The sequence below is a fragment of the Falco peregrinus genome, chromosome 4, assembly GCF_023634155.1.
Source record: "Falco peregrinus isolate bFalPer1 chromosome 4, bFalPer1.pri, whole genome shotgun sequence".
NCBI lineage: Eukaryota > Metazoa > Chordata > Aves > Falconiformes > Falconidae > Falco > Falco peregrinus.
The window spans coordinates 59,745,215-59,762,445 of record NC_073724.1 but is presented as its reverse complement, the minus strand read 5'-3'; the positions used below and the strand labels follow the sequence as shown (position 1 = coordinate 59,762,445).

Sequence of the window (17,231 nt, the reverse complement as noted above, 5' to 3'; positions counted from 1 at the left end):
TCAGGATCTCAGTCTTAATAGCTATTTTGAATTATTGAATGAATATTAAGAGTTTTATTTGTACATCACTTTTATAAAAGAAACAAGGGGTTTATAGACAAACCTCAGAATTTCTGATTCATAACATGATCTGCAGTAGCTTGGATTGCATGATTAAGTATTGCTACAGAGCTCTGTATTTAGTTATTTATGTTAAATATTTATCCTTTGCTGCTTCCATGTGAATTCTTTACCTGCTAATCTTGAACTCCTTTTAGCAAAATAAATGTACTAGATAGTGTGGTCAATTGTGCTAGAATAGGAGTTGATACTATTCTGTTTCTGTAGGGATTAGCTAAAAGAAATCCTAGCAGTAGCAGAGAAATGGCATGTGAGCAAGTGGATCAGAAGAAGAAAGCACACAACAAAAGTTTTAATTCCTCACAGGAACCAGTTACCCAAGTATCTCAGAAAAGATCAGATTATGACATTCAGAACTTCTCGTGTGGTTTTTTTTTTTTTTTTTACCTTTCTTTTTCTTTCACCAACTAAAGGAATATAAACAGAGAAAAATAATATTTTCCTTTGCCCTTGGTTTGAAAGGGGCCTCCAGAGATCTGGTCCAACTCTTTGTATCAAGACAGGATCTACTGTGCAAACAGACAGGTTCTTTGAAAATCTATTGCAACAGCTACACAAAAGAAAGACAAAACTTAACTGATTTGATTTGTAAGCTAATGCCAGGACTGTTTTAGCTGTGTTCACATTCACATCCCAGTTCTTAACAGGAAGATGATTCTATCATTCCTGAATCTTTAAACATGTAATTTGCTGCCTTGTTATATTTGGAATAAGCAAAGTTTCTGTTAGTCCTGTATTTTTTCCCCTTGATACAGCATAAGAACTAAGATCTAAATAAAGTAATATTGAACTCATTTAATGTATGCCTTTACCTGGAAGCCCAGCAGAATAAAAATCTTACCCTCCTTGAGTGTTTTTGTGCAAGAAAGGGTTGTTTTTCAGTCATTCTGCTAGACTTATGAATCAATAATTTCATGTGAAAGCTACAAACCATTTATTGTCTAGGTACAAAATCAAGACAAGCTGAATTATCTTGGAGATGGTGGTGGTGGTCACAGCATGTATCCTGACAATTAGTTTGGTAAAGCTCATGTGGGTTATCTTCCTAAATTTCAGGATTCAGCCCTATGCCCCAGCTCTTTCTAAAACAGCTGATGGAAATCTTCTGACTTACCAATAATGCTATTTCTCCAGATATTTTGAGGACATAAAAAAATACTAAAAGGGAATTTCCTTGGTTTCTAGTTCATAGAAGGTGATCAAAGTGTCTGGAAATTTTGTGTTTTTCTTAAAATTTAAAATTAATTTCTTTAAGTTTTCTAAATTTTTTAAAAAGAAAGACTATTTAGAAGTTGATCTCCAAGTATTTATTTCCAAGGTGAGAAGACATTTTCCTCCTCATAAAATAATAACACTCTGCTATTTTAACTACTAGATAAACTAGGGAAAAGGGTTGCTAACCAAAGCAGAGGAGTTGCAGTGCACAAATGTTCTTTCCCTATTTTGACTCACCCTTTGGTAGGTCTCTGATGTTTAAGATTGTTCTGATTTTAAAACACTTTCATCACTTCAGATTTTAAACATTGTAAATTTCTAAATAAAACTTACTTGCCCTCAGATATCTTATGGCTCTTAAAGCCATGATCAATTTTTGTGTTTTAGAGACTGTTCAAATGTCAAGGTAATGTCCCCAACAACTTGAGACCTACCTTCTCTTGGTCTCCCACTTTTCTGGGGCCGAAATTACTGGGGTTTTGTGAAGTTATAACCCCCACACACTCCCCAACATTTCTGAGAAATAAGTTTAATGTTTTTCGTAGGATCATAGGATGATACAGTTTGTTAGGGACTCCAGGAGGTCCCTAGTGCACCACCTGCTCCAAGAAGGGCCAGCTGTGAGATCATATCAGGTTGTTCAGAGATTTGTCCAGTCAAATCTTGAAAACCTCCAAGGATGTTTGCCTCTGGAGCTTTCCCTTCCCTGGACTGAAGAAACCTTGCTCACTGGACAAGCCTCCCACATCATGTCTCCAGCCCTGGCCATTGAGGTGGCCCTCCACTGATCTCACCCCACTTCAGCAATGTCTTCTGTCTATTGTGTGTATATGTGCACACAGAAAGCTGGATGCAATATGTAAATGTGACCTAATGGTGAGTGCTGGGCAGGGGGAAACAGCCCCCAGTCTTCTGGCAATGCTGCTGGTGATGCAGCCCTGGATGCTGCTGCCCAGGCTCATTGCCAGCTCCTGCCCCGCTCAGTGCCCCTGGGGCCCCAGGGCCTTTTCCTCAGAGACTCTGCAGCTCATCAGCATGTATCATTGCAAGGGTTTATTCCTTCCCAGCTGTAGGGAATTTCATTGAATTTCATGAAGTTTCTGTTGTACCATTCCTTCAGCCTGTAAAGGGCAGCCCTACCCTCCAGCATATTGACTGTTTCCCTCAGTTTAATGTCCTCTACAAACTTGGTAGGAATGCAGTATCAAAATCCAGAAGAAGCAAGTGTTGCAAATTCTCTTCATATGTTAGTTCTAGTACAGTACCATCACATTTTGCATTTCCTTGAAATTGGATTATTTCTGTAAGACCTGTTTCATGCTCTACCATGCTATTCTGTGTTCCTCAGGTCAGCTGTGCAGACTAGTGGTATGTCTATGGTTTTGGGCCCAAAGGACTGTAGGACTTTTCCTCTGTGCAATATCTTTCTCAATCTTCTGTACCCTACATTTAATGAACTCTTTTGCTCCAAGTCATTTTTCTGATACATTTTTCTATTGCTTTCTTCTGGATTTGCTCTACCTCATCCTGACTTCCCTGAAATGGAATGCCCAAAATCACACAGAATACTCCAATTGAAGCTTTACCATGCTAAGTATTTCAGGCCTTTTATACTGGCATATGTAAATAAGAATGTTATGTATGGTGATTAATATTTTACAATATCAAGGCATACTTGACTCTCATTTAGTTTATGATAAATGCTTTTCTGATGATCCATGGCCTAATTTTTACCTGTCTTGAATCTGTAGTCCTTTGTCTTATTTTATAATTGTTCTTAGTTGAGTTGTATCTTTATAGTACTCACTCATGTGTGACTTAATTCCTTGACAAAATGTGCTTTCATCTGGTCTCTGACACCTTCTCTAACCAACAAACCAGCATAAATAACCTTATTGCTTCTGTATTTTTGTATTATAGATATGTCCTCAGTTTCTAGCCTGAGCACAGAATCTTTAGAATACTAAGACCTCAAATGCATAAATTGTTCTGAGTATAAGTAATTAGAAAATGAAGCTTTTTGCCTATAACCAGAGCTTTTTTTTCTCAAGAGGTTAACTGTGACTGGTAAAATCCTTATTATCATAAGCAAAATTTATTTAGGAGTTTTAGCTATAGTAAGCTTTTAAGACTAACAACTAATTTTGTATTTTGTTTCCCTTATATCAAACCTGCTATAGCCCAGAAAGCTCTACAACAAAATGAAGATGCATCAGCACCCATCCTCTAATAGGAAGGGAGTCAAGTAGCAAGCAGCTAGATGCTAACTTAAAATAAATAAATGATTTTCTTTCATCATAGGGCTTTATCCTAAATTTTTATAGTGACTTAGAACCACTTAATGATATAATCCCACCAAGAACTCTCTTCATTATTCATGATATTTACTTCAGGAAAGCCCTCTGAAAAGATGTGTCCATCTGATAAAACCATGCTTCCTCTTCTCCTCTAATCAAAACTCAAATTTAACTGTCTTGACAAAAGGGAATTTCTGATGGAGTGGATGTGACCTACTAATCTCTTTCAGAAAGCTTCACTGTCAGATATAAGATGAACCACTGTAATGAAACAGATATTTATATATGATAAACAGCAATAATATACATAGTTATGTGGCATAAAGAATATTTGAATATTTCAAGTGTCACATGTTACAAATGTGAAGTGGTTAAGTGTTCAGATAGTTTTTTGGTATATGCCTTATTTACTCTGTTAGTGAAATATTGGTTTATAACAATCCTTAGGAAGGCTTGCTACTACAGGGTCCCATCTCTCTGCCAAGCCTTGGAATTTCTGTGGCCACCGTTGTGTACCAAGGTCTTCCTTTCTCACTTAACAACTACAACAAAACATCTTGAAGTACTTTATGACTGTAGTTGTCTGAAGAATTTATTAGTGCAAAACATCATTTATTTGTCAGCCTTTACTTGCTAGGGATCAGAAAACTTCCGTGTGACATACTTCAACAGTTCAGATCTCCCTTCAAGTGCTGATAGCCACAGTCTGTAGACTATAGCCAGCCAAGATAGATATATTGAATTCTAATCAGAGTGTGAGCCAGCTTTTCAAGACTGGGAAGTAAATCCAAGGCCAAATGGTGATTGTTTTCTAGCTTGGCTTTGACTATGCTTCAAAATACCAAGGAAACTTATTTTTGAAAGCCTGCAATGTTCTTGAGCTTCCCACTGAAAGAAGGTGAGACTCCCTGAGTGGACTGTGCTAAGCTTTTCTGCCTTGGTATGAGCTAACTGGGACATTGCAGCCCTTGCTTACCTGGGGTGTGAAACATGAAGGTTCAACATCCCCTCATGCTCTAGATGCTTTGAACTCACTTTGAAATGGACTGCCTGACACAGTGAGTGGGGAAGCTCCAGATCTTTCCTGTGGGTTATGCTGACTATGAGACTATAACCAGAAAGGGGTACCCTCTTCTCGGTTAAATCCCCTAATTATCAAATTTGGAACCTTTATTTTTCTCTCTTCACAGTTTTTATAGAAATGTAACAGTTCTAATAGGAAAAACAGAATTAAAAGACTCTTTAACCTTCTGTAGTAATTTTGTGAGTCCTGTTTTTTATTTCCTTTGCTTTTCTTGTAAGGAAATGAAATGACATGTTTTGTTTATGCAGAATGAGGCAGATACTGAATGCTATTGGGTTACAGTTCAAAAGAAAATAAATGAACCTAAATTCAATCCAAATCAAATATTGTGTTGCTGAGGTTTTGGCAGAATAGCAAACTGATAGTCAAAATTTTTCTTTTTAGTCTTAGCTTCTGTTATTTGCTCAATCATCTAAACAGACAATATTATTTTAAAGAAAGTTTTTAACCAGTATGGTTATGTAAGAATTTTTGAAATATCCATATGCCACAGAAACTCAGTGTTGTTCAGGTAAGCTGACATTTGTTCCTATGTATTTCTTCTTCATATTTGAGATATATGTACCAAATTATGAACTTTACTGCAGGTATAAATTGAATAATACAAATCATGATGATGTGTAACATTTACAATGTGAATAAGGTAAATGGGTAAGGTAATTGTTGACTTATATAGGTAGTTAACACGTAAAGAATTTGATGTCATTAAGCACTGTTTTGTATTCTTGGAAACACCAGTAACACCCCTACCTGAAAATTTGATCTATCATGTCATTTGATTGATGGTTGAAAAATTGTAATTATGGTAAGCAACATGCTGAAAAATTACCACTATTCATTTTTTTCTTCTAAATAGTAATTTGTTTTTCCTTTGAGAGACAGAAGATACAAGATTGCTACAATGCTGCAAATTAGAACTTAGAAAAAAAATCAGAAAGAAAAAACTGTGTAGATAATATTTTTTATATTTGTCAAGAAATTGTCTAATGTGGCATTGTGTTTTCCTGAAAGTGACTACAGTCTACTACAATTACTGGTTTGTTTATCTTCTTAAAAAAACATTTTGTGGATCAGTAAGTTTCCTCTTTGTTGAAATAAACAGTCACCGACCACATGTGCTTAACTTTTTTGTATGCTGATAAGCACCTTCAAGAATCCTAGTCTGATACAAATGTCAACATGGTAGCATTTAAACAAATGGTTAGACAGTCAGTAGAAAGGAGTTAATTATTAGAAGTGCATACACCGTTTAGTTCATGGCATTTACCAGAGATATATCATTTGTATCAGCAGCTACCTTCAACTAAAAGGCTCAACTTCAGCCAAAATCTGAGAATCTTTTTCTAAAGGTACAGTAAGATAATGTGAACGTGCATTTGCAGAATGAATTAGCGTGTAGAGATATGCAAGTAAAGCTAATAAAACTATGATAAGTAAGTCCACAAGTGGTCTGCATCATCAGATATTATGGAACATCATCTCTGGCTTGCATAGCAGTAGTACCTCTTTACTAAAATTTTCAGTGAAAAGAATTCAGAAGTCATCAGGTCTGATGTGCATTTGAGCACAGACTACCTTGCTGGAAACTCTGGTAACAGCATAGGTTTTCATAAATATGATGGCTATAACACTATAATTTCAATAACAAAAATCTAAGTAAAAATAATATCTAAAAGCTCTATGGTAGATTCCCAATGGAAATTTTAAGCAATTTAATCCCTCTACACCATTAGCAATGCAGTTTTATCCAGGCCACTTGAATGTCAAAAAAAACCACCACCAAAAAACCCACTATATATATAAGGAAAGCTACATGTCATGAAAAAGCTTTACATTTTATGGGTTAATGATGTATCTACAGTGAAAGAACGTTTCATTATTATTAGGACTTTTGCACTGTGACACATCCCTTTCCCCTTTCTCTATTTTTGTAGGAAAGGCAACAATTTAAAATTTGTTCTGGACTCTGGTTCTTAAGTATAGATAAGTGATAGTAATATTAATACAAAAGCTGTCTCAAACCCTTTTCATCCTCAGAGCCTTTAAGATGGAAAGAAGGAGGTGCCAGGGAACTGTTTTATAGGCAAAAAAATGTTTATATTTTTATGGAAATGTCACTGTTTCTGAGGTAGAATGAACTTAACAATAAGAAAAATGTGATTCCTTGTATAGCTAGTACATATTATACCCCTGCTCTGCTATACTGTATATTTTCTGCATTTTCAGGGAGTTGTATGGCCTCCATCAACAGTTCCAAGTACTCTATACAATTAATCCATCCCTAATATGCATATATTTTATATTATAAACATATAACAGTTGAATGTGCGTATCTTCAAAGCAATTTTCATATTTCATTAGTCCTTAAATAGTTTGGAAAATTAGTGGGCCTCATGACATATTATAAAAGAATTTAATTGCTTTTAGACTAGGGAAACTGATTCTAATTTGAAGTGCACCTTAGAGGATGTCCAACTGCAGCCCTTTCCAAGGGCACTAGCACATCTGTTGATTAAATCTTTGGGAGATTTATACTGGGAAAGTCAGATTCTCTTCCAGCAGGCATGTCCCAGCAGATGCTGCAGTTTATGGACGGGTGATTGGAGCCACAGGCACCTGGTTTGGCGGGCACCCAGTTTGCCCCCTGCTGTATCAGCAAGAAGTGCTTGTGCTGAAGGCAAGAACTGATGCATGTTGGTTCATATCACGGCTCAGCTCTTTCCTCCAAGGGAGTGAGCATTCTGGGTCACTTTGCTATGCTCTGGCCTGCTTTGATACATGTTGGTAGTGTTCACACACCTTTTTGCTGCAACTATACCCACTAGCACTTTAGCTATGCTAAGAAGAGCTGGTTAAGTGGGGTTGCTTAAATAAAAGTAGTATGCAATATTCTCTTCACAGGACAGGAAAGAGTATTCCCTGCTTGGTACACAGGGAGAGAGATGGGAGAACACCAGTGAGGAGGCTTTTTTTTGCAGGAATGGATGTAAGGTTCCAACTCATCCAACCGTTCAACGATAGGATATTTTGACAGCAGAGTAGCTGCTGCTATAAATCTCTTAATTACAGATCAAAAATGCCACCAACACATGATGCATAACACTAAACTGGTATAAGCTCATGCAGCAGTTTGGAATAGTGGAAAATTTTCTGCTGGATTAACCTTTATACCAGTAGGTTCTATGCCAGGTTCAGTATCAGATGCGTTCTAGCCTCCTTTTGACACCTACAGGCAATGTAAAAAACGCCAGAACAGAAATATAAAGCTGGCATGTACTTCGTATCATCTGCTCTAGCTAATTTGACAGCTGTGCTATCATTTATATCTACTTGATTTCGACAAAATTAATGTTGTTATTAACCTCAAGGAAACAGTACAGAGCTCTGGCAGCGGTGCTCTTACAAACCCATGTTCTCAAAGACTGTTAATTCACCAGCTTTAGCCACTGATGTGAGACTTGTTTGTACTTGAGATATCTGCTGACTGAGATCTCCTGTGGGTGCAAAAAGTGATTATGCACCCAGGCACATGGGGTTTTTCCCCATTATTCTTCCTCTGCCCACCTGCTGTGGTAGCTTATGCCATTATCACTCCAAGGGAAATCCACACTGGTAAAGCTGATATCAATCCACTAAAATGTTCTCTGCATTTCATTGTGTGTGCCTCGTAAACCTCATTATCAGTTAGAAAAGTGCAAATACTAAGTCATCCTTCCACATTTCTATAAAGCTACGCACATTCGTATAAAAGGCCACATTTACAAGAGCTACCACCCTTACTACAGCATTGCCAGACTTCTTGTAATAAAAGGAGTTTTATTTTGAAACCGTGTCTCTTCTATAGTGCAATTAAAATAGGATTGTGAACAAAATTGGCAGAAATTAAGCCAGTGTTATTTCCCATCTTTATGTGACAGATCATAGACCAAACATTAGTAGAAAGCAGAATAACTCTGGGGAATTTTTGTTGGTGTAATTGTGGTGAAGGGATGAGGGGTGGAGTGTGTGTAAATTGTTCACCTTTGTTAGTGTTGCGATGATATTTTGATTTAGGTGTGGGGAATTCTTTTGTTGATGTAAAGTGACATTTGTGAAGATTTTAGATTGTGTGATGAATGTGTGTTTTAATAATAATGATAATTTGATGATAATTATAAAAGAAAACATCTTTTCATGTTCTCAGCATGATGTAATTAAAAATCAGATCCTGCAAGATATTCAGTAGCCTCATGACTAGTGATTTCAGCTGTATGAAAATACCTGAATACTTTTTAATATCTGGCCCATAGACACATTTCAAGAGGGTCAAAATACATGGTTCTAAAAGGTTGATTGCTGCGTTTTTCAATAGTCTGTTGTACTATAGTTTTTGATTATTCTGATTTGTGTTACTACCCTTTACATTGATTCTGTTTTTTTCTTTCCTGAGTTAGCTGCTGCACTAGGCGTCTCTCTTTCTCTCTCCTAATCATTATTTTTGGGAAGGTTTGTAGAATTTCCTTTTGCTTCACAGTGTGCAAAGCAGTACAGCTTAAGGGCTGTACACTTACTACTCTATGTACTTCGTTACTACTTTGTTCTGAGATTCTGAGTATACCTGTCACCCATTCAGCTGCTAAGGGAGCAAATTATCATCATGGGATCAGGCAGATAAGAGCCGATCTATGCCCTCGCCAGCAGGAGGGGAATTTTAACAGTCAGAGTTATCAGATCTCTTCAAATCTTGCTTCTGAAGGAGAATCTCTGGTAGTGCAAGAATGGCAAAACTGTCAGTGGTATAAATTAAATCTGAAGTTTTAGCTTACCTGTAGGGCTAAAGTTGGCAGGGGGGAACCTTAAGCAAAAGCAACAAAAGAAAATAGAAGCATTTTGTGACTGGTACTATTCCCTCCAGAGGCTGAGAAAAATTTGTAATACACCTCTGGTTAGAAGGGCAGAGCTGGCTTTTAACCTCAAAGTTTGATTGTGCACCAGCCTTGTAAATACTACATATGCTGTTTTTCCTCTGTGCAGGTATCTAAGCCAGACTGTACTCGAAGAGACGATGTCAGCAGCCAACCCTCAAAACAAGGAGAAATTAGCCATACTAAAACAAGCTCTAGGTGCTATGGGATTCAATAGCCTGGTAAGTTCCACAAGCTTATGTTATTTGCAGCTAAAGTTATCATATTACTTAGTTAAAAGCAGGCCTTTTGTGGGGAAAAGAAGTACCTTTCTGTCTTTCTTTTTTTTCTGTTGGTTAAGACCTTGAAACAATATGCAGTACTAGTTCACTCCAGGGAAATTACTGTAATCACTTTTAAATAGACACAGCACCAACAATGTAAATCTTTTTCATTCTTAAAGATTCACAAAACAGCTTCAAGGTATAATACTCTGAACAATTAAGTTACATAGATAAAAAGAAACAATCAAATCCCATATGACAGAAAACTCATAAAACCCACAGGATTTTTTTTCTCTTCCTGATTATCTTTCTGTCCCTTTCAATTTTGTGAGGCACACATTCCAAATGCCTTTGCTAGCAGCACCTGAAAAGAAGTAAATACATATCTAGACAAACTAAATTAGAGCTGGGTAACTTGAAAGAGCTGACTTAACCCCCAAAAAGCAACAAGAAGATAGGTCTGATGTTTGTCTTTAATCTTATAAAGCTAATGAAGAAGATAATTTGGATAATTAATCAAGAAATGGTTCTGGAGGACAGAGGGGTGACAGGAATCAGAAGAAATAAAGGGCTGAGCATAAGAACTCATGCAAGATACTTAAATCCCTTCAGGATACTAGAATATTTAACAAAATCCTCATATTTCTTACATATGTATATGCTACCTAGCACACTTTAGCTGGGACACTTCTGCAAAATAAATGCATAATCAACAGTAGTTCTAGAAGGAGGTAAAAGAAGGTTGTAGCAAGGTGGGCATCGATCTCTTCTCCCAGGAAACAAATGATAGGACAAGAAGAAATGTCCTCAAGTTGTGCCAGGAGAGGTTTAGATTGGATAGTAGGAAAAATTTGTTCACTGAAAGGATTGTCAAGCATTGGGACAGGCTGCCCAGGGAAGTGGTTGCATGATCATCCCTGGAAGTATTTAGAAGATGTGTAGATGTGGCATTTAGGAACATGGTTTAGTGATGGACTTGGCAGTGCTGGGTTAACGGTTAGACTTGACATTCTTGAGCACATTTTCCAACCTAAACTATTCTATGATTCTGTGATATTTAGCATCATAAGAAAAAAGTGGAGGAAAAGTTTAAGTATGCTAGTTTATCATAAGAGATGACAGATGGGAAAGGGATCAAGTGCTATCAGCAAAAAAAATTGTGAGTCTGCTGAAGCTGTTATTTAGGTGTGAGGTAGACTTCTGTGGTGATGGTACATCATGTAGTTGTTTGGCATTCCCTTGTTAAGGTAGTAAGAAATGTTCTTTGGTAACATGCCACCTTTTAATATAAAGAAGAGTGGGTTTTTCATGAATATTCATGTGGCCATGTACAAATTTGAACACATATGGCTGGCTATATTTGAAAGAATTATTCCTTAGCCTTAGTGGATCTAGCTCTGCACCTGTAGACACTTCTGCATTTAGCCCAGTGTTCACAAATGGGTGGATCTCTCTAGCTCTTTCATTAACCTTTCTGTTCTGTTGAGGAAGGGGTTCAGTCTATAAATAAATAGTTGAATGCCTAATGAATCGAGTTTTAGAAGACTACAGAAACAGTCTGAGAACACTTTACATACAGTATCCTTTTGGATCCCGCACTTCACTTTGCTCAGAGTTCTTGAAAAGAAGCAATTTGACTCAGAAAAGTGTAAACCATCTTCAAGGCTCCTCTATACCCAGGCAGCAATAGAATAATCATTTAGGAGGCTGGAAATCTGTGGAGCTCCAGAGTACTGCAGGCTGATTTCCTGTGCTGGAGGTTAGAGGGGAATATGTAGGTAAAACACATCTATAATTTCTACCCATTACTTCTGAGGTACATGGAAAGGTCTGTATGTACTATTCCTTGACCACCTAGCCACGTTTAATGATAGAGTAGATTATCTTTTTGAAGAACTACATAAAAATTCCTTAGCAGTCTTTAACGGTATCTTGCTGTGTTAATGTTTATTTAAAAAAATGTTTTAAAGTTGAGGAATATGCATCTTGGAAAAAAATGGGAAAGTGTTTGAGGATCTGGAACGCTAATCAAACCTTACCAAAATCACCGAAATAAATGGCTATCCCAGCCTGCTGCAAGTCAGTGCTTACAGTCATCCCCAAACCAATTCTTAAGCTAACAAGCAAGAAGTGTCCTGTACTACTGTGCCAACCCGCCTTGTGTAAGAGGCCTTCCCAAGAAGTAGGGTATAGCACCCTAGTCTGAGTGCCATATTAGTATGACAGTTCTTCTGTTGTAATAGCTATCGTATTCAGCATTCATCTGTATATATTGCTTTTTTTGATCTTCAGCCTTGGTACTGTGTAATAGAAAAATATACTGTTGCCCTATTTACATCTATCTCATAGAGTAAGAGATTGAAGTTCTTCTCTTAGAGAATCAAACTTGCTTAAACAGCATTGGAGGTGCTGGAGTCTGTATCCCAGAAAGACTGTAAGCTTTTTTTAATGTCCTCTGATGATGGGCATGCTTACTAGAGAAAGGAACAAGAAAAAGAAGAATGCATTTTTTTATTTTTTTTTTACCTGTTGCTTTTGAAAACTGATGAAAAGTCATCCAGGCTTGGTTTCAGCGTGTTCTGAATTCATTGTTGTTACTTGAGAATAAAGAGGATAGATTGGCTAAGTATTTAATTTGTAGTGTACTTTTTAATTTTCTGCAAATTCCAGTAAGTGAGACTTCTCACTGATACTTCTCCTGTTTCAGTAGAATCAGATTCCAAATATTATTTTTCAAAAAAATTTCAAGAATTATCAACTAACTTTGCTGTGCATAATGCCATGTAATGCTCTAGTGGATAGCAGTTTTCCTGTTTTATAATTTTAAAGGAGCACCAAACTGACCTTAAAAAAAAACCTTCCAAAACCCGCTATGTTTTCCATGTTTTAGCATTTTGGTTCATATTTCATGGGTCACTTTTTGTTTGAATTTAAAAACATTTAAAAAACCCAAGAAAATTAGTTCTTTTCTTGCTGTGGTAAAAAAATTAGGCCAGGAAAAATCTAGCCCTAAAGATAAGTGCTTCTCAGCCTTAGAGGCATCAGAACGTTGTATGTAATCATGGGGGGAAAGTGTGTGGATAAGGGAGGTTGCTTTTGTTTCTTTCAGACCTTAATGGTGGCTTTTACTACCAGGAACCTGTTATAATTTAAACACTTTGTGAATGCAGTTGGCTGAGTAAAAAACAAACCTTGCTATTTCCAGATACAGAAATTGTCATGATGGAAAAAGTCTATGGACAAGATACATTTATTTATTGCAGAAATAATTCATCCATTAAAGATATTTCAGTATTTTTTACCACATTGGAAAAACTTTTTTAACTCAGTAGTTAGTGTGATTCACATTAAAACAAAAGAAAAAAAGGTAATCGTGTTGGTTTATGTCCTAGATAGGTCCCAGTTTGATTTCTAAATCCAAATTTCCTGTCAATAGTTCACACATGAATACTTTTTAACTTTGCAAATGCCAATGATACACAATAATAGAATTTGTATTTTTATAAAACATTGCCTTTCACTGGTGTGTGCAACAGATCTTTTCTTTAATTCTGTATAAAATATGTGCAGGAGGTGGAGAACCTGTTTGTAATTCTCTCAGCAATTCTGCATCTTGGAGACATTCGGTTTACGGCTCTGACAGACGCTGAGACAGCATTGGTGTCAGACCTGCAGCTACTGGAACAAGGTCAGTGGGATGTGACCTTGAAGCATCACATGCTTGGTCCCACAGCAGGACAGTTGCACTGATCCACCGACAGATGGAAACACAATTCCAGGGAGACAGAGAAATTGCTTCTGAAAATTCATAAATTACTGTGAGAAGACAGTATCCAATTGACTTGGATGTTTTATAAGTTACAGATTTTTGTGAGATGAAATAAAATGCTAGTATTGCAAATCATCTATTTCAGTGTCGTATTTAATGCTGTCATTCACCGAAAGAAATTGTACACTGCACTTTGTGCAGTCTTCTTTTTAAAGGCTCTTGCGCTGCTTGTCAACAGCTGAACAATTTGCATTGAACTGAACTCCATACGTTCAAAATCTATATCTTAAAAGGGTCTCTTGTTTCCATGCTTTGAAGTTTGCCCTCCTGGGTCACTAACAAATCTCCTCAAAGCGGCCTATGGCTACAGAATGTCAATAAGTAGCATGCCTTAACTCTAATACAAGAGAAAGTCTGCCAAGTCCTGGGGAAAGTCCTGAGTAATCTTTAAAGGGGAAAGAAAGCTGTAATGTAATATACAGATATGTTCAAACTTCACAAAGTGCTGATTATAGTAATCCGATTTTATGTGTTCATTAATTTTGATTTCTCCCATGGCGGCACTCTTTTCTTTAATGTGTGGGTTCTTTCAGTGTTCAAAAATAGCATCTACATAAGAAAATCTGTTATAAAAAATAAAATATGCAGTAGAGCACAAATCAGGCTTTCTTTAAATTCTCTTTTCATTTCAGTGGCAGGCATGCTGCAGGTTTCACCAGATGAATTTGCTTCAGCCTTAACAACTGATGTTCAGTATTTTAAAGGTAATCTTTTCCAAGCTGACATTCTCATAGATTAGACCTGGTGGCATTTTGATCCTTCTGATTTAAGAATTTGAAAAGCATATAATATTTTTTTCTTATTTCTTGTATGGTCTTGTAAATTTTCCCTCTGAAGAATATGTAGTATTATCTGCCATGCAATAAATCAGACTGGGCCACTGAATTAGAAATGACTTTGTAAAATGGAGCAAGCAGTTTTACAGTCTGACACTGATGGGCTCCTAACTTGATTAATCTTACACAAGCGTGTCAAGGTAACAGATTAGATATTAATACTAAGAACTAAAGTCATCAGGAGTGTCAGGGCTGGGGGGGGGGGGGTGGGTGTTGGTGGTGGTGCAGGAAGTTTTGAAAGAGTTCTTTTCAGTAAAATGCTAGTTCTGTGTGGTACTCATACCCTTTGCTATTGAAAAAAGTGCAAAGGTACATGTTTCCAAACGGAACATCTTGCAAGTGTTGGCAGTCTTCTCATCTTTCTCTGGACACTTCAGCAAAAAAACTAATACCATGTATAGGTTTGGCAAGGGTGAAATAACTGTAACTAAATTTACTGTAACTGAAATTATTTAAGACGAGAGTTACAACATGCTTTCATCTCCATTTTCTGTTTTCTGTCTTAGGAGACATGATTGTACGGAGGCATACTATAGAGATTGCAGAATTTTACCGGGATCTCTTGGCAAAATCTCTATATGGTCGTTTATTCAGCTTTTTAGTCAACACAATAAACTGCTACCTTCAAAATCAAGATGAGACTGACAGGTAGGAGTGCCACTACAAACTATTAGGTGTGCCATTATCTGTTCAAACCCAGATCTATAAAAGAAACATCATTCCATCTTTTAAAGCATTTTATGATAGCATTACAGTGATGCCTGGATCTTTAAATCACTGGCCATTCCTTCAAGTAATTTCCTTAAACATACTTGTTTATTTATTTGCTTGTGAACATGGTACTTTATATGGTACGCCAGATCAGCGGTTGGAACTAGTAGCCTTTTAAGAGCTGACAATACAGCATGAGCTAAGTCTTTCAACAAGCAAAAAGCTGCTTGATGTTCTTTTAGTGCAGAAGACACTTGTTCTTTCTCTCCAAAACTATGACCTTAGCACAGGATATTAAAAACACAATTTTGTTCAAAGGCCTTCAAATGAATATTTAAACTTCACTGAATCAAGTGTTCTAAGAATGTTCTGGATCTCTGTAGGTTGTCATTTGCTAAACTCAATGCTGTGGCTATCTAGTATGGTTTCTTAGAAAAAAATGAATGCTAATTAATGTATGTCAGTGGAGCAGTCAAGAAACAAACAAAAATAAAACCAAAACCAACTCTCAGTATAATCAAAGTAGCAAACTAAGACAGAAGACCTAATTAGGTGATCATAACATGTGATTTAACCAAGGTTCAAAATCTCACATGCTCAGATAAGCTTTCTTACAAACACTAAGTACAAGATTTCTTGGCATTATTGGTAAATGGAAGTCCACAAAGATAGGAAACTTTCAAACAAGAGTAAGTATTTTTCCCTTATATCATATCTGCATTGGCTTCATAGGACAAATATTTATTATGTGCCTTTTTTTAAAATTTGATAACTTCACAATCTTATTTTTATTCCTATCCAGTTTGTAAACCAATTAGTAATAAATCACATGTCTTTTCTATAGGCATAGCTAACAGGAAAAGCTACATGCCTCAGTAACTCAGAACTTTCTGCACATAAAACCTTTCTGTCATATATACACCACCAGAGTGTTTAGCTTCCTGCTGGAGGCAAAGGGAAGGTTTGCCAGTAACACAGAATTGTTTTACTTGTCTGTTTCTGATCAGACAGCCCCTTAAAATTACAGGCACCTGGACAACCAAGCTACAGCAACTTTCCAATCCATGTCCTAATTTGAAACTCTGTGTTTGTAACAAGGGAGGACAGTGGCATGTGGTCACATTCCAATCATCCCCATCTATTCCTGGGTCTTACGGTACATGGGCTTAGCCCAGTGCATGTCTGTGACAGCAATCCAGCTCAGGTATTCCTAGTTACACTGAGCTCATTTGTAGTGGTCATTGAGGAAGGAATCCAGAATCAGTATATTAAAAATCTATTAAAATTATTTGAAATAATTTTTTAATGTATCATTTTGTAGTTTTGAAATTTGGTATCTCACAGTCTTTCAGAATAGGGTGTTGTGTATCTCTGTTGTTTAGTAATGTGAACCTATAATTTCTAGGTATTATCAGATCTTCAAATATTGAAAGTCAAAGCTGTTTGTATATTGTTTATCTTCTAGTCTCCTTTATGCAATCATATGTGCCTGAGGAGACTTCTACCTTGTGGAAATACTTCTCAGTGAAACTATTTCTACCTGTGTGGTACCTTGAAAACTATGTGATGTTCTAAGTCCTAGCTAACACAGGACAACTGTTTGATGTTGTCAGAAATGAGGAATTTGCAATAGTTTTGTATTATACCTTTGTTTGAAAGAGAGGAGTTTTTCATTTAGGCTGGCTGAAGGAAGCTAACCAACTCAGGACTTACTGGCAGTGCTGACAAGGCATATTAAATTTTAGCAGGCCAAATTCAGCCTCTGGTCCCCTTCCAAACTTGAAGGAAAATAGCTTATTTTGGGTGACAATTAAGTTGACCGTCTTTGATATTTCAACCTCAATTGAGTTAACCAGCTTAAGATTAAGAAAATACTTCCCCCATCCCCAGCTTTTTTTTGGTTCAGCCCAATCACGCTGTGCAACCTGTAGTAGGAAATCAAAGCACAGTACAGTTCAAGATGCAAGCTGGA

At 36.7% G+C, this 17,231-nt stretch overlaps 1 protein-coding gene across 3 annotated transcripts in view; it reads left to right on the top strand.

Annotated features, from left to right (window-relative positions):
- Nucleotides 1–17,231, top strand: part of MYO16 (myosin XVI) — a 412,120-nt gene that overhangs the window by 271,920 nt on the left and 122,969 nt on the right. For all 3 annotated transcript variants that reach the window (XM_055802518.1, XM_055802516.1, XM_055802517.1), the window contains exons 17-20: nt 9,730–9,841; nt 13,454–13,571; nt 14,345–14,416; nt 15,055–15,196. In XM_055802518.1, the coding sequence (XP_055658493.1) occupies nt 9,730–9,841; nt 13,454–13,571; nt 14,345–14,416; nt 15,055–15,196 (444 nt within the window). The remainder of the gene's footprint in view (nt 1–9,729; nt 9,842–13,453; nt 13,572–14,344; nt 14,417–15,054; nt 15,197–17,231) is intronic.